The sequence below is a fragment of the Podarcis filfolensis genome, assembly GCF_964270895.1.
Source record: "Podarcis filfolensis genome assembly, chromosome: 2".
In the NCBI taxonomy this organism is placed as follows: Eukaryota; Metazoa; Chordata; class Lepidosauria; order Squamata; family Lacertidae; genus Podarcis; species Podarcis filfolensis.
The window spans coordinates 57,000,303-57,018,361 of record NC_139605.1 but is presented as its reverse complement, the minus strand read 5'-3'; the positions used below and the strand labels follow the sequence as shown (position 1 = coordinate 57,018,361).

At 46.5% G+C, this 18,059-nt stretch overlaps 1 protein-coding gene across 4 annotated transcripts in view; it reads left to right on the top strand.

The window, feature by feature from the left end:
• Positions 1-18,059, top strand: part of CPLX2 (complexin 2) — a 119,851-nt gene that overhangs the window by 93,112 nt on the left and 8,680 nt on the right. For all 4 annotated transcript variants that reach the window (XM_083603962.1, XM_083603963.1, XM_083603964.1 and 1 more), the window contains 2 exons: positions 9,705-9,819; positions 16,453-16,628. In XM_083603962.1, the coding sequence (XP_083460088.1) occupies positions 9,789-9,819; positions 16,453-16,628 (207 nt within the window). In that variant the 5' untranslated portion in view covers positions 9,705-9,788. The remainder of the gene's footprint in view (positions 1-9,704; positions 9,820-16,452; positions 16,629-18,059) is intronic.

Below are 18,059 nucleotides of genomic sequence, written 5' to 3'. Positions count from 1 at the left end.
CCTCTTGCACCACATGCTTTACAATAGAGAGGATGTTCCACCTCTGAGATCTCCTCCTGCCTCCTAACATTGGAATTAATTTTTCCATGGAAAGTGATTCCACCCACTTCTAAAGCTGTGGTTCTAAAAGAAATTCATCTGCAATTTTGCAATTGCAAATGTTTTTAACCCAGAATGAATAAATAAATGTATACCAGCAGGACTGCTCCAAAATGAAATGGCTGGAGGACTATCACTTAATAAAGGTAAAGGGACCCCTGACAATTAAGTCCGGTTGCAAACAACTCTGGGGTTGCAGCACTCATCTCGCTTTACAGGCTGAGGGAGCCGGCATTTGTCCACTTCCACAGACGGTTTTTCCAGGTCATGTGGCCAGCATGACTAAGCCGCTTCTGGTGAAACCAGAGCAGCGCACAGAAACACCATTTACCTTCCCGCCGGAGAGGTACCTATTTATTTACTTGCACTGCGTGCTTTAGAATTTCTAGGTTGGCAGGAGCTGGGACCGAACAACGGGAGCTCACCCCGTTGCAGGGATTCAAATTGCCGACCAGCAAGCCCAAGCGGCACAGTGGTTTAACCCACAGCACCACCTTAATGATAACTTGGATTTCTTGAAGAGATCTTGCTTCCTCCCATCCCTGGGAGTTGTCACACCCCTCTCAAAAGGAAGAGTTGTAGCTCAGTGGTAATGCATTTGCCTTGTATGCCAAAGGTTCGATCTTTGGTATCCCTGCTTGGGCTGCAGCGGCGGAGCATATGCCCACACTGTCCGGGGTGAGCACATGGGGCACGCCCCCAAGGGGGTGGAGCGCAGAGGGCGCCCTCCCACGTGCCACAGTACAGGGTAGGAGGGGGTGGGGAAGCTGTTGCTCACTCTCCTCCTCTCCTCCAGGTCAGGCCTGACCCGGCAGCAGAGCTGCTATGGCCAGGCCGTGGCCAAGGAAAGCAGGTGGCAGCTTTGCCACTCACTCTCCCCCTTGCTCTCCACTACCAGGTCAGACGTGACCTGGTGGCAGAGCTACTGCAGCTGGCCGCGTGGTGCCTCGCTGCCAAGGAAGGTGGGCAGCAGCATTGCCGCTGCCTCTCCTGCTCTCTGCCATCAGGTCAGAAGAGTTGCTGCCGCCAGGTGCCAGGTGTGCCACGGTCAAGGAAGGTGGGCAGCAGCACTACTGCCCACTCACCTGCTCTTCTCCCCTTGTTCAGGGTGGAGTTGCACAAGTGCTGCAGCCAAGGCACAGCTCCTTCTGGCATGGAGCCAGGCTACAATGAAGGAGCCTGCTGTGGGGGCGCCTGCTTGTGCCCCCTCTCAAAATTGCACCTGGGGCCATGGCACCCACAGCACCCACACACACACACACACACCCCACACACACTCTGTTGGGCTGGAAATATCCCCAGTCTGAATGTCAGGTGAGCAATTGCTGTTCATTGTGGGGCTATACCCAGCTAGATGGACCTATGGTCTGCCTTAGTAATGAACAGCGTCCTCGGTGTTCCTAAATGAGTTTCACCCTCTTTGATCTGACTGTGCCAAAGCGTAGCATCAGAACTCAAGAGGGGAGAAGTGCCAATGGGCTAGAGGTACAAGCACTGCTTCTGCAATGGGCTTTGAGAGCCCTGCGGGGAGGAGCGAACTCAAGTTATGTGCAAAGCAGAGAAATACCTCTCATCCTGCTTACAAGCTATTTATCTCCCGCTACCGAGGCCACAGCAGTGTTCTCTGCCTTGCCAAAATGAACTTAATTATCAAGAAGCAACAGTGGCTAATTTATGTGAGACGGGGCAGGATCAATCGAGTGGGGATGCCACCTGATTAGCTGGCAGAAGCGGGAAACACACACACATGCACAGACGATTCCCAATGAGATCTGTAGAGAGAGGTTCTTATTTTCTGTTTCAGTGGCAAATGCACACAGTTAAGGATACAGATACCTCACCCCAGCACGCCCCAGCAATTACGGGCTTAGACAGGTTGGAGTGACTTGTCGACGCAACATCGCAGAGATTGGGTAGTTACTGCAGCAACCCACGTCTAGCAGTGTGACAGGCTGAGGAAGATATCCCAACAATCCCATGCTTTTCAAGATTAGGGCAAATGAGCCAGGTTAAGCTCCGCCAAATCAGTTTCTTTCATCATCAGGTTAGTGTTTGTTACTATGGAGCCACACTAGTTTTGGAGTAACATATAACTCTTAATCAAGCTTCCTATAACTGGAATAGGAGCTGCTCCAAGCAAATGGATCTACATTGTAGGTCTTATTGTTTAAAGCTGCTGATATGGTTTTTTTCTGAGAAAGGAAGTGTGCTCCCAAGAGCTGAGTATCATGCGAATTTTGACTGTCCGTATGAGCTCTATGCTCCTCTGGAGCAGGGGTAGGCAACCTAAGGCCCTTGGGCCAGATGTGGCCCAATCGCCTTCTCAATGCAGCCCACGGATGGCCTGGGAATCAGCGTGTTTTTACATGAGTAGAATGTGTGCTTTTATTTAAAATGCATCTCTGGGTTATTTGTGGGGCATAGGAATTCGTTCATTTCCCCCAAAAAAATATAGTCTGGCCCACCACATGGTCAAAGGAATGGTGGACCTGCCCATGGCTGAAAAAGGTTGCTGACCCCTCCTCTGGAGTCACCACTCCATAGCAATGTCACTGGAGCAAAGCTGATGGTCTGCAAAATGAATCATGTAAGCACAATGATTGCCAAACTAATCCCACTAGTTTGACCAGTGAGGCATTACAAATGTGTTGGGTTCAGCTCCTTTGTCTATTAGGAATCAGGGGCTGGTGATGTATTTATTTAACTATACAGAACTGCTTTGCATCAGAGTCACTGGAGACTAAAGATTAGGATTGGTTGTGTTTAAAGTGTCTGTGAATAAGATCCTAATTTGAAATGCATTGGGCTTAAGAAAGTGCACTGCTGCATGCATCTAGAGATTTTTCTCTTCTTTCTCATAGTTATGGGTGTGAGCATCAATAAATTGGCTGATAAGCTGTCTCCTACTATACACTAATATATGAAGAGTTATTCAGCGTATAACAAATCCTTAAGCTCTAGTATTCAACTGCATGAACTTCTGAGACTCTCACACCTGGAGTTCTGTGATGGTAGGAATGCCACCCCACTCACCATTACCTTAATCCTCCTAATCGAACTGAACAGGTAAAAAAAAAAATGATTCTACCTTGCTTGCTTAAAGAAATCTTAGCAGAATGAACTCCTAAGGAGGGAAGGAACTGGATCTCCCTTCATTCCTTTTCAAATTCCATTGTGTATGAATCATTACCATAATAGCAGGGCATGCTTTGGCTTACAGCCAAAATCCTTGTTCATGTCCCATCAGCTCAAGATGCATTGCATATTGGCAGCTGTTTCCAGGCTGCTCCAACTCATGTCCTCAAAGCTATATTCCTAGAATGAGCTGATCTTTGGCTGGCTGGACCAGGAGGCAAAGAACGTGCTTACTAAAGTAGCCTCACTCAGATAACGCAGTTACACCAGGGTCCCACCTCCTGAGTGTAAAGGCCCAATCAGTGAGTGCTTCTGAGCTCCTTGGAGGAAGGACAACACAAGAGCCCACATGAAACAAAGCCTTATGAGGAACAGTTGGAGAAACTGGGTATGTTTAGCCTGGAAAAGAGGAGACTGAGAGCGGATATGATAGTCATATTCAGATATCTGAAGGGCTGTCACATGGAAGAGGGAGCAAGCTTGTTTTCTCCTGTTCTAGAGAGTAGGACTCAAACCAATGGCTTCAAGTTACATGAAAGGAGATTCTGGAAGTGGAACAGTCTCTGAGGTTTTTAAGCAGAGGTTAGATAGCCATCTGTCATGGATGCTTTAGCTGAGATTCCTGCATTGCAGGGGATTGGACTAGATGACCCTTGGGGTACCTTCCAACTCTACAAGTTGATGATTCTGTGATTCTATGGTGCAGTGGAAAGAATGCTGGGCAAGAACCTGGGTGACCCACAGGGTGACCTTGGGCCAGTCGTTTTCTCTCAGCCTACATCACCAGGTTGCTCTGAGGATAAAATGGGAAGGGGAGAACCATGTAGACCACCTTGAGCTTCTTGGAGAAAAGTGGCCTCTCAATGTGGTGGTGTAATAAATCAAAGAACGATGGGACAGATGAGGTCTTGTGGGCAATCTAGTCCGGGTCCCTTCTTGACATAGATAATCCAAAGCTAGAGCATCCCTAAGAGATGGCTGCCCCAGCCTTTGCTTGAAGACCTTCAATGAGGAAGAGATCTCTACCCACCCCTCTAGGTCATTGGTTCCATTATCAAACTGCTCTTACCATCAGCAAGTTTTTTCCTAAAGTTCTACCAAATTCTGCCCGTAGAATAAACAAACCCACACAAAACCCACAAAGTGTTGGATCTTTCCTCAATAATCACCAGAGTGGCCATAAAATGTAGAAGTACCAGTCAAGTTTATTGCTGAGGACTAAATGCACAAGCATTGCCTACTCAGACACTTTCTGGTCTTTTACAAGCATACGCTTTAAGCCTTCCCGGGGGACCGGATTTTGCAACTAAATGTACCTCATTCTCTGGAGAATGTTCCTGATAAATGTTTCCATTGTGAGTTTAATATTCCCGTGGCTCCTAGTTGAAAGATGGTAAGCCAAAGACTGAAGAAGTTACGTACTCAGTAGGAATGCTGTTGATGGGGATTTAAATGGAGCAGGGTAAGTATGTTCACTATCAATGGAGATGATTTTGTACCTCAGAGTGGTGACCAGTGACTGGTGGCAGAAGGAACCTTCAAACGATTGGGGAATTAAGCAGGACTTTGTATCAAATGTTGATACAGATCCTTATCCTGAGAGAAAGAAAGACAATGACAACTTTAAAGTCTCACATCAAATGTAACTGATCCGTAAGAATGACTCTTTTATCTGAAAAGAGAGACGATTTATATACTTCTGTAACCCAAGAAAATATTTAATAAAAAAGATTTTTTAAAAAGAAATTAGATGTAGTATTAAGATTTGGCAGTGGTGCAGGAATATTGCTATTAGTTTTCAGGTTTCCCCCCCAAAATTTTTTAAAGGCAGAGGCACTACATTTGAGATTTGCATGGGAGCCCCACTATCTGTCTCTTAAGGGAGGCCTGTGCCTTGATTCTCTATGTGTGTGGACAGGCTGCAGTGACTCAGTGGTGAGAGGGAAACACTTTGTACATGTTCAGAGATACCTTTCCTCGCAAATATAATACTACTTGTGCCTGTTCCTTTAAAGAAGAGGCACGGCCTCAGGTTTGTGCTGGTAGTACTAAATGGGTCCACTTAAGTGAGTCGAATGTAAGTTGTCTGATACAGAGTCAGAGCTCTCATCCATCCAGCTCAGCAGCATCTTCCCTGACTGGCAGTGTCCACCCAGTGTTTCAGACTGGAGTGTTTCCCAACCCTTCCTAGTAATGCCATGAATTGAACCTGGGACCTTCTGCATCCAGAGCATGTGCTATTGGCCCTACCTCAATGTTTAGCAGGCCCAGCAAGGGTGGGAAGGGCTAAATCTCAGTGGCAGAGTCCAGGTTGGGCATATTTTGTTGGGCTGAAACCCCAGAAAGCCAGTGCCAATCGGTGTCAATAATACTGAGCTAGATAGGTCAGCGGTCTGACTCAGTATAAGGCAACTGCCTGTGTTCCTTTGTACTTACAGCACTGGCGAGAATGAATATGCCAAGAGCTGTAATCCTATGCTATTATTACTTTGGAGTAATTCCATGGTACTTATTTCCAAGTAAGCATACATATGATTTAGGATTAGTCTTTGACCAGTACACTTATCTGGAAGCCGACTCCTGCTGCAGCCACTTCCAGTTGTACGCATCAGGCTGGAGGGAGTGGGGATGTTACAAAACACACTGGTATAGTTTTTCACATTACAACATGCACACGTCCTCATATATGAGTACGGGGCATTGTTTAACCTCACCTTTGATCTCATAAATAGGTTAGTAAAGAGGGGGAAGCAGAAATTGGAGGCTCCTGACCTGTGACACAAGCTCAGTTACTGCCTTTCTAGGCTGCACTCCTTGCTAACTTGCATCCTGTAGTTCCTCTTGCATCAAGTAGAATCCTCAGATGATGCACGCAGCAGGAGTCTTCTGCAAACTGTGAAGCATCTTAAACTTGGCTACAGAAGTACAGTGAACAGCTCGCTGGTGTTGCTGTTCAACCTTTTGGGGTTTTGTTTTTAAGGAATCTGGCTTTTAAGTGAAAGTAAAGGGAAATGTGCAAAGGAACAAAGAGGTTAGTGTATTGTCATCTGCCTGCGTCTGTAGTAAAAATACATTAAAATTGCCTCCCTTCAGCTAGTAAATTTACATCTGCAGCTATTTTAAAAGACTACTATGTAGGCGGGATATTTCCAATGGCATGTGCAACTATATTAGGAACCACATGAGACTAAGCCATCTAGCAATATAAAGTGTTTTAGCAGTTTAACCCAGGATGTAATTCTTGTCTGTTTTCAGTAGAAGGGTGGACAGGTGGACACAAGATGCTTTAGGTTTAGGATATCCTGCTAGGTGAGCTAGGTGACCTAAGGGTAAATCCCAAAATTCCCCATCCCATTCAGGCCTATTAAAGCAAATTAGAATTTGGCCATTGACTCAAGTGGGAATTGGATTCTTTCCAGCTCTAGAGACAGTCAATATTCAACTCCGCCAGAGGCTAACTCCTAAAACAGGAGATTTCAGAGCCCACATGTATCTGAGTGCTACATCACTTGACCAGGAGTCCTTTCCCTTGATTCCAGATGTGTGTGGGTTCACTGAGGTTGCTCCGTGGTGAAAAAGAGACACACACTGTGCACATGTTCAAATGCAGAGTCTTACAGGCATGTTCCTATGTGGGATTCTGGAACTGAAGGCAGATCTGGAGATGAATTTTGTTTCCCATTAAGTCAGGGATGGGGGACCTGTGGCCCTCCAGATGCTATTGGACTCCAATACCCATCAGCTCTAGCGAGCATAGCCTATAGTTGTGGGGAGGGGAGGTGTAGTCCAGCAAGGGGTCACAAGCTTCTGACCTTGGATTAAGCCCCAAATATAAGCTTCTGTGTGGAGGTTTTGGATTTAAGAGACATCTGTATCAACTCAGAACTACTAATGCACAGTTAATTAACTCAACCTGAGTTTTGGCTCAGTCAGAACATCCTTTGAGTCCTCAACACTAGATGACTAATGACATGAACTGCTTCCACTGAAAACGTGCCACTAAGAGGTGGCAGGAAATCCTTGCCTGTGGTGTTATGTTTATGATGACTGATTTCTACAAACCTGCATGTTGTCACTTGATGCCTCAGCTGCTAAGTGAAAGGCACACAGGCACAAACCAGCCCTTAGATTTGTTCTGCCCCAGAAGCAGAAGCATGGGAAGGTGCACCTGCTTTACTTCTGCACTCGTGTGGCACTATAGTCTAAACCACTCTTGGGCTTGCTGATCGGAAGGTTGGTGGTTCAAATCCATGCGATGGGGTGAGCTCCCTTTGTTCTGCCCCAGCTTCTGCCAGCCTAGCAGTTTGAAAGCATACCAGCGCAAGTAGATAAATAGGTAACACTGTGGTGGGAAGGTAAACAGCATTTCTGTACACTCTGGCTTCCGTCACACTGTCCCGTTGAGCCAGAAGCAGTTTAGTCATTCTGGCCACATGATCCAGAAAGCTGTCTGTGGACAAATGCCAGTTTCCTCAGCCTGAAGCGAGATGAGCACCACACCCCACAGTGGCCTTTGATTGGACTTTACCATTTACCATGCTGAAATGCAGCTGTGGTGCTTCCTATTAGAGAGAAGGGCATGCTCATTATATTTTTGTTTGCAGCTATGGGACTGGCCCAAACAAAAGCCAGTTACAGCACATTCCTGTACAGTTCTATTCAGAAGTGCATCCCACTGAACTGGGTTGGGCTTACTCCTGGGAAACTGAGCATAGGCCTGCTCTCTTGGGCAGGGTACATATTGCTCCCTACCCCCTGCATTTTATATACTTTGCTTGCCTGTTTCAAATGTTGTGCATTTTCTGTTTCCTCTCCTGGAACTATAAGCACCAGTTTTTATTTTTCCTAAAACTTTGCACAACTGTGCCCATTAAATAAATTAGGTGCAGTGCACTGGAAAAAGTGTGCTCCAAAGCAGGGGAGGGGGCGGTATCTTAAGATTGGGTTATGAAATATCTGTGTTCTATAAGCATGAAGCCACTAACTTAAACCAAGTCTTACAAGGAACGTTGGAGGAAGATGGAGCAAGCTTGTTTTCTCCTGTTCTTAAGGGTAGGACCCTGAACCAGTGGCTTCAAGGTACAAGAAAGGAGATTCCGACTAAACATCAGGAAGAACTTTCTGACAGCAAGAGCTGTTGGACAGTGGAACAGACACCCACAAGACATGATGGACTCTCCTTCCTTGGACATTTTAAAGTGGAGGTTGGATGGCCGCCTGTCACGAATGCTTAGTTGAGCTTACTGCATTGCAGGTGGCTGGACTAGATGGTCTCCCAGTTCCCTTCCCACCTTTACTCAGTTCTATGGTTCTATGATAGAGTGGTGGCCACTGGCCTAGTTGCCTTTGCATAGGATTAAATGAATCCACAGAGGACAGCGCCGCTCAGTGGCTGCAGTAGCCCGATATCTAAGAATTGGACTTGCTAATTTTACGCTGTCAATTCAGATGCTAGTAGATTCAGGACACCAGAGTCAGGTGAGATCAAAGAAAAGTACTTCTTCACACAATGCACAACCTGGGCAATTAATTGATTAATTTAACTCACACAACACACAATTGGCATTCACTACCACCAGATATAGTGACAGCACATGACTGATATAGCTCTAAAATGGGATTCATTAGATACTTCTGTGGAGAGTAGATCTATCAGTGGCTTTTAACCCTAACAGATAAATGGCAGTGTGTAGCTGAATGCCAGGTTTGGAATTCAGGGGCAAGTGTGACGAATGTGATTGCTGTCACGCCCTGCTTGATTACTACTGTGGGAAAGGGGGTTGCTTGGCTAGATGGATGCTTGGTCTTACCACAAAGTGCTTTTCTTGTGTATTCTGATGCCATTTTCCCTCTACACAGACAGCATTTCAAAGCCACTTACAACTAACAATAACAGGAAACAGAGGACAATATTATCAAAGGTATACACTGAAATTGCAAAAGGTCTATGCAATCCCATGTTTATTGACCTCCGATTCTGTTTAGATGTATCTCTGATTGTTGAATTTGGAGAGCTTGCATCCGATCAAGCTATCTCAATCAGGCTCTGCTTGCTAGCTTTCCAGGAGTTTATGGCTGGTCACTGTTGGTGACAGAAGGCTGGACTAGATGGACCTTTGGCCTAAGTGATGTTCTTAATGTTTCAGTTTTAGTACACAAATCAAGCTAATGGTTCTTTTTATGGCTGCCTTCAGTGTTATATATAATATAGAAAAGCAGAATTAAAAAAATACTTTAAAATGTCATAAAAACAAGGATAAAATCTGGCATGGGTTTTGTGTCTCTGGACTGATGTGTATTCCACACACACACACACACACACAATTAATATATGTTTCGTGTTCTGCATTGGGCTAACTGTTCCTCCATATGCAAAGTGGAGAGACAGATAAGTCCATTGCCTGGCTGGGATTGTTTTACTCTGACCTCAGTCAGTCATACTCATCTGATTTCCCCCCTTTCCTTTGCAGGTAGCACCTGACCCAAAGATTCCCACTAGCAACACTGAATGAGAATTCCACCATTGCCTAGAGCTCACTAATTCAGTTGGCAATATGGATTTCGTGATGAAGCAGGCCCTAGGGGGTAAGTCTTCCCTTCCTACTCTCGGCATCCATTCTAAGCCCCATTCCATTATGCTCTTGCTACTGGACCTCTTGCTTGAGACAGATTATTTGGGAGGGGTGAATGTGGTTTACAGGAGAGCTCACTTCTCAATGTGTTTACAGGGAACCAGACAGAGGGCCTTCTCGGTAGTGGCACCCGCCCTGTGGAACGCCCTCCCTTCAGATGTGAAGGAAATAAGCAGCTATCTTCTCTTTAAAAGACATCTGAAGGCAGCCCTGTTTAGGGAAGTTTTGAATGTTTAATGCTGTATTGTTTTTAACACTTGATTGGAAGCCGCCCAGAGTAGCTGGGGAGGCTCAGCCAGATGGGTGGGGTATAAATAATAAATTATTATTTTGCTAGGGAGTCCACTGCCTGGAAGCTCAGAAGCTTCAAGCAGTGCTTATTAAGACAAGGCACTTGTGGGGAGATGGGCCGGCTGAGCATGCAGGCTAAAAATCTTGTTACCCAATGCTCACTTCCTCCCTGTCAAGCACAGGGAGCCATTCCCTCCTGGACAGTCAACCAGGCAGGCAGCTGTGCACAGTGTTTCTCTGCTTGCTACTCCCTTTGCTGCAACCTGTCCTCTCGTTGCTTACCTCTGCTGTCAGAGCACATCAAATCTCACTCCACCTCCACTGTATTCCTTTCTGGAAAAAAAAAAAAGAGGGAGAGAGAGAGAAGGAAGAGTGACAGGTGTCCCACTAGGGAAGGAAAACATTCTCTCAGCTCACAACCCAAATACCTGTCACCTTTCACTCACTGACTTTCTTGTTGGCCTGTTTCCTCTGTCTTCCACCATTGGAAGACCATCTGGTCTAGCTCATTAGACCAGATTCTGACTCCCAGGAGGTGCAAACCAGAAACTCATGGGTAGATCAGCAAAGCTCTCTTCTCCAGTACATCCTGACTAGAGGGAAATGCAAACAGATCCTTAAAAGGTAGAAACTGCAACAAAATATTGCAGCATGGAATGCTTCTGCTCTGGTTTCTGGCCACTCTGTCCCATTCCACACACACACACACACAGAGAGAGAGAGAGAGAGAGAGAGAGAGAGAAAGAGAAAGAGAACGAGAAAGAGAAAGAGAAAGAGAGAGTTTTCCTCCACACCCACCCCAAACCCGAACAGTACGTCAGCATTCTGTGCCCACTGAGCATGCACAGTCCTCATTGGGCTTAGAAATTCTTTCTAATTTCTCCCCTATCTGTTTTCTTTGTACTTCTGCAAATATTGTAGTACCTCCAAGTCTGCTGACATCTCCTTCTTGTGCATGAATTGTGCTGCTTTGGCTGCATAAAGAGCCCTACTTAGAGTACGTTATATACATATAGATACGTGTGTGTGTGTGTGTGTGTGTGTGTGTGTGTGTGTGTGTATGATTATTCTGAGTGTATCTTTCGGAGCTCCAGGGAGTGCAGCATCACCTTTCCTGTCATTTCTGCAAATCATAAGGATTGTAAACATTTTTTAAAAATGGCAAACCTCGGCTTTTGGATCAAGGGCTTCAGGCAGCATAAGAAATAAGATGCGCATTACTAAGTCCATTCACAGGCCGTAAGTAGTGACAGTGTCCAGTTCATCTCCTTCTCCATCATTCTAAATGTGTGGAACTTGGTTGCGGCTCCTCAGAAGTAACAGGTACTCTGCGCTTGCTCAAAGGCACTCTCACCATTTCCGACAGTTTTACACAAAGTGGTATGAGAGCTGCACCCTTGAAAAACTCTGGATCAGTGCCCTTCCTGGGGTGGGCAACTTACTTTGGCAGTTTGTCATCTCAATTATCACCCTCTGGAGCTTTGCTGTACTTGAATCTTTGCTGTGATCCTGTGTAGAGAGATGCCTTCTGCTGAGTTAGACCACAGGTCCACCCAGCTACAGTGACTGACATTGGGTCTCTGGGGTTTCAGGCCGGGGACATTCCCAGCCCTTCCTGGAGATTGTGGGCATTGAACCTGGAGACCCCCCCCCCCCGCATGCAAAGCAGATGCTCTGCCACTTAGCTATGGCCCTTCCCATTCTGGGTCCTGAATGACAGAGCCAGCATCAGAGGTTGGCATGGTCAAGCACTGGCACTCAGAAGGACCAATATCCACCAGAGCCACTCCCGTTGAAGCTCCTGGGTGGCATTCCTGTTGATCCCACCACTGCATTGGGGACCCCACTTTTTGCTGCTACACTTTGCCATATCCACTCAGCTCCCCCCTGGATAGATCCTCAGCTGGTGACAGCAATGCTTTGGAACGGGAGTCAAACTGGTGCTCAGCTCTGGTGCACAATGGCCAACGACCATCCTCGATGGCTCAAAATGCAGCACTCATTGTTGACATTAAGCACGGCATCTCGAGCAACCTAAGATATCGGGCAGCTGGCACAGATCAAGCAAGGATAAGCCCTGCTTCCTCTACCATACATGGCTGCCACATCCAGGCCCAGGGGGAAGGAAGGGAGTAACTGGCAGTGGTGGCACCTGCTTCAGCAGCAAGAGGCAAAGAATACCCAATGGGGACAGCAGCCATCAGCAGCGCTATGCCAATGGCCCACGAAAGACTGGCACCAGCCCTGCTGAATGACAAACTGGATCTAGTAGAGAGCCTAGCCTGACACTCCTCCAGGCACATCCTATAACAGAACTGCTTTTATTTTTCTTCTCCGTGCCTTTGCAGCCAACAGGACACAGTGCCAGCACCATTGGTTTCCCATTTGTATTTTAAAGGAAGGCTAGGAAAAATGCCTGCCTGCTGTACATCATGCCTTCACCTCCTGGCTACAAGTGACCAAGACACAACAACCTGCTTTTACCCAGAGCACTCAAACAGGGCCATTGCCATGTGCAGGTTCCCTCCCTTCCTCCAGCAGCAACCAGCCACTCTACTGCTTCTGGCTGTGTGAAGGGCTTGGCTGGTTTGGGCAAAGTGGAAATGAGTCACAGAAGTAAAGAAGGAGGGAGATGGAGCTCAGGAAGATGAAAGACCCTGAAGTCTCCTGGGGGCCTGGGGAGCCAAGGCTGGTTTGTAACTCTAAATTGCTGACAAACAGCAATGGGAAATGTTGCTGCCTAGCTCTTAGCTGAGCTGCTCAGCGTCACACAGCACATGCCAAGCCTCACAGCTCCATTGCACAGATGTGCAAAGGCTTGGGGAAGAGGGAGCAGCTCCACCCCATGGTGGAGAATGCTCACAACATCTGATTCAGAAGGCGCGTGCTATGGACCTGCTACTTCAGGAAGGGCTTGTAAGGAAAGCCAGGACTGGTAAATCCATAGCCAACATCTATTCAGGAACAACTGGTTCACAAAGCTGTCCAAATGCCCTGCTTAATCTGCATCAAAAGCTTTCTGGCTCTGTCCTTAGGAGCCAAAATATAGCTGATTCTGTCATTAAGGAGGGGGAAAGGTGGCAACCTTAGGTGGTGGATTTTCGGCACCATTTCTCAGTATGTATCTTTTTCTCACAGAGAAAAGCACTAGTTTATTAATTGATAATTGGGAATGCCATGTGAACTGCTGCTCCACAACATGCACCACAATAATTGGTTGGCTAGAGTCCATGGCATAACTGGTGACAAGAGACACACTCTAGCCACGGGCGTCGGGAGGAATTTTTCAGGGAGGGTGGGGGGCTGCAAATACTCCAAATAAACAAACAAAGGCTACTTTCTCACAACACAAATAAGGAAAACATGGCCTGTGCATTTTGCCTCATATCACAGGTTATGCAAATGCCAGAAACGTACTTACAAAAAAGAAAAGAAAAGAAACCTTTTTATTGAATTTTTTACAGTAGATGAAAGTAAAAAGAAAAAAAGAGAAAAGGAAAGGAAAGGAAAAGAGGGGGGAAAGAAACGAAAGAAAACAGAGGATAACAACAATAATGAAATAACATTAAAATGTAATTAGAGTTACAAAACTACGTAACATATATGTAAATATACCACAAAAGAGAAACCTGTGAATCTGGGGATCATGGTTTATTGGGAGGGAGCACTTCCCTGCCCCTGAGACACCCAAAACTTTAGCCTGTACCACTTTGTAATTTTACAGAAAGTTAATTCATTGTTTATTCAGTGCTTAGCAGCTGAGTGTCCCCACTATGTCATTTCAGGAGGAGTGTTTATGTAGATTTTGAAAACTGGGGATGGAGGATGGAGAGAGAGTGAGTGAGAGGGAGAGAAGTAAAACATTAAACAAGGTATCCTTCTCTGTATAGCAGCTAACAGACCCATACTATTTAGTACTCCCTCTATTTTCACTCCCTCTTTCTAGTACTGGAGCTCATAGCTTCTGTTTTTAAAACTCAAAGTTGCCAGTGGGTGCACATAATGGCCTTTGCTACAATCATTCCTGCAGCAAGGGTGATCCCTTCCTGTGTTCCACCTCCATAGCACTACAGTTAAGGGAGAACAAAGATCTGGGATTCATCCTCTGTCTGAGAGGACCCTTAGTACAAGTTAGTTACATTTGAGCTCCCTCTAGAGATCTGTCAAGGAAATGTGCTAGTAGCTGTTCAATTAGCTAACATACAAGTCTCTGGCAGAGTGAAAGGCCTCCTCCTGACATTTCCTTTTAGAAGTCCACCTCCTTAAGATAAATGTAAACATTGGTCTTATATCTACATTCTTGTTGCACCCCTGGAAAAAAAGCCCTTTAAATACTACGTTAAAGGAATGCCCAGCTTATTTCAGCTCCCACTCAATCATCAGATTTCACATTGTCCAGAGACAGTACAGGCAGCAGCCAAAAATTAAACAAGAGGGAGCTATTAATTGCTGGATCTATGCTACTCTGTCTTCCCCATTACTATCAGACATCAGCAAAGGTCTTGACTGGGAGCTGCAGAGAGCAGTTTAGAACTTGCTCCCTGCAGGCTTTGCCACCTGATTCAGACTAAATCTTGCTGTGACCCAGCATGAAGTGGGTCATTGGTCCTGTAGGGCCACCATGCCCAAATAGCTAGATTTTTGACCTTCTGCTGTCAGCCAGTGAGAATCATATTGGGCCTGGAGCCCTTGCTATGCTGAGGCATTTCATCTGGGATAGAGAACTGTCAAATTTCTGGCCCTGAGATCATCTAACAGATTTAGCTACTTTGCAAAGCAGATGGAGAGGCTGGTGGCTGCTTTGCATTGCCCAAGGAACTCCATCCATCAAGCCATCCTCCCGTTCCCTTCAAAAGGTGTAGTCAGAACTCCCAGGAAGAGATGGCTTATCTTTCCTTAACCCTTTTGCCTCTTCCCAGTCTTCTATTCCTGCATTTAAATTCCTGGTTTCTAAAAAGAGGGATCAAAGACAAAACAGACCATGAAATATATGACTGAACATGGAGGGGGGGTCATAGCGACAAGTGGACTGCAGCCACTGGAAAGTTATGTGGCTGCACACCTTCTCTCTGATGATTAGAGGGTAGGGTGAGAATTGGGGCAAACAACATTTGTGGCCATCAAGAGTTCAAAGGGATGCTTTAAAACCACAGCATATCATGTCCTGGTCCAAGCTGGAGCCTGCAGGGTTGTCCTGGCCATGCACAGCAAGGATCCAAGAGAGGCTGCAAGTAGGACCATGGACAGCTCACTGCAGCAGGTGATGGCAGTGATGGGAGCAAGTCAAGCCAAACCACACCACAGCTTGGACACTTTGTTCCTGCAATTGTTTGGAGCCAACTCTCAACTTAAGGGCCAAGCTGCATGTGAGGCATACTAAGCACATCACCTGGAAGCACACGAGAGTTAAAAATAAATAAATTTAGTGAGAGGGATTTTCATCAGGACTGTAGCATGTGGGGATGGGAGGTTTAACCCTTTCCCACCCAGTCATGAACCTGATGAAAAGTATCCTCACTCCCATCCTACAACAGTCTTTGACAGGGCAATTGCTTCAGAGGCTCTGTCCTTTAACCTAGTCTACCCATTCTCCATGTTATCAGGCCCCTTCTCTGAAATTGGGGCGGGGTCTGTGTCTCTGGCTATGGTATATCAAGAGTTAAGTTGGAAGCGATTTAGGACGAAGGTATGCTTGAGTGGTCACACTGCATTGGCTCTTGAGCTGTACTTACATTGCTGGAGTGAAACAAATGCATGGTATTTACCAGACTCCCAGAACCACGCTGGTAACATTTGGATGAGCAGAAGAGGTGGCTCTCGGGGGAAGTCTCTACATTAGCTGCTTTAGACACTCCAGAACTGCAGTGATTATGTAGGAGCTTCCCATATGATCTGCTATTCCCAACTGTTCTCAGCTGATCACAGCAAGCCCCGTGCCTACAGAAAAATGAGTCCAGTAATCCTCATTGGACACCAGGGAACGAAGTCTGGATTCCCAGGTACATTCTGTCTATGATAGGCTCTCACTCCCTATCCTGAACATCATCTGAGATTGAGGACACTGGGGTGACCTGAAATTGTTAACGCCACACCCAGAGATGGCACACCCAGCTCAGTTCCTATGAAGTCATGCTGACCCTGAGTATGCAATAAATTATTCCAACATCAGTTTTTGAGGTTCAGGTGAGTGGGGAAGAGCCCACACTGCGTGAGAGCATGGCTGTGTGAAAAATAATAGCTGAAAAGGAACAAGCTGTGCTCAGGAGTCACTGTGGTTTCCTAACATCACTTGCAGGGGCCACCAAGGACATGGGTAAAATGCTGGGAGGCGAAGAGGAGAAAGACCCCGATGCCCAGAAGAAGGAAGAAGAGCGACAAGAAGCCCTGCGGCAGCAAGAGGAAGAGCGCAAGGCAAAACATGCCCGCATGGAGGCGGAACGGGAAAAGGTCCGACAGCAAATCCGTGATAAGGTGCGTAAAACACACACACACACACTGGCTAGAAGGGAAAGGCCATATTACGTATGTATGTATTCATTTATTTACAGCATTTATACCACACCCTTTAGCCAAAAAAAGACTCTCAGGGCAGCTTACAAACGCTAACGATCTAAAAAAAGATATTACATGGGAAGAAGGAGTAAAGAGCAAGCGCAGTCACAAGTGCTTCAAGTTACAGCCTATATCCATGACACTTCTGGTAGAAGTGGCTCACCATGTGACTCACTACAACACTAGCTTCCAGTGGGTTAACATGACTAAGGGTTATTTATGCAACCCCAAGAATCTTGCCCTAGTGGCATCCTCCCCTTCCTGCTTACTGGGCCAGTCACTGGAGATGGAGAGGCAGTCTTTGGTGTGCTGCCGTCTTCTTCCTTCAGCGAAATGGCTTTTGGTCACCTCTGATCCCCAAATTTATTACCCAGATGCTTTGGGGGAAAGAGGTTCCTTAAGACTGACAGCAAGTGCTCATCCAGCAGCTGAAGCACTGCCTCAACCTCTCCTGCTACCCACCCACTGCCTCACTCGCTCAGTGTGCATCCATTCTTGCCTTCACAGTGCTGCTGATATTTTCTAGAAAGGCTTTGGGTTTCTCCCTTCTGATCCCTATGGTGATCCCAAGACCCTGTGCCTGCAGAAGTAACAGCCTGTTAAGCAGAGATCACTTTAGCTCAGGCACAGGCCTCAAAGACTGCCATTCCCTCCGGGACATCACACCCCTGCACACTGATGAATGATTATGCACTCATCTGCTCTCGCTGCTTGTGCTGCAGAGGAGAATCATTCATGAGTCTATGGCGTGTGGTCCCAGGGGGAAGAGCAGCCTTCACATTCAGCAAAGAGCCACTGCGGCCTGCCCTATACTTTGCATGTCTGCTTTGCCCCTTCTCTCCATCCTTCTCTTCCCACCCCCTATCACCTGTTGCTGGGATCCCTTTTATTTGACATGTGGCAAGGGGGAGAGAAAGGGTCATTGGAGGACCATCATCTATCCTTTGATTGGTGACCAATATGTATTAGGCATATGGACTGAAGATGTCCAGGACACAAAGATGTCCAGGACACATCAACTGTGTCAGCTGACTGATTCAGGTCATCAAAGGAGTTCTTGATGATTGGCATGTTGGAAGGACTCAACTCCTGATTTTGTCGTGAGCCCAGACCCCAAACCAGAAGGATGAGCAGAGGGATAGCTCAGTAAGTAGAGCATGATACTCTCAGGGTCATAGGTTTGAGCCCCACATTGGGAGAAAGATTCCTGCATTGCAAGAGGTTGGACTGGATGACCCTTGTGGTTCCTTCCAACTCTACAGGTCTGTGACTCATCACTGCCTGGCAAATCCTTGCCCTAGCTCACACTGCATTTGATTACTACTATATACTGGATAGCTGGACAACTGA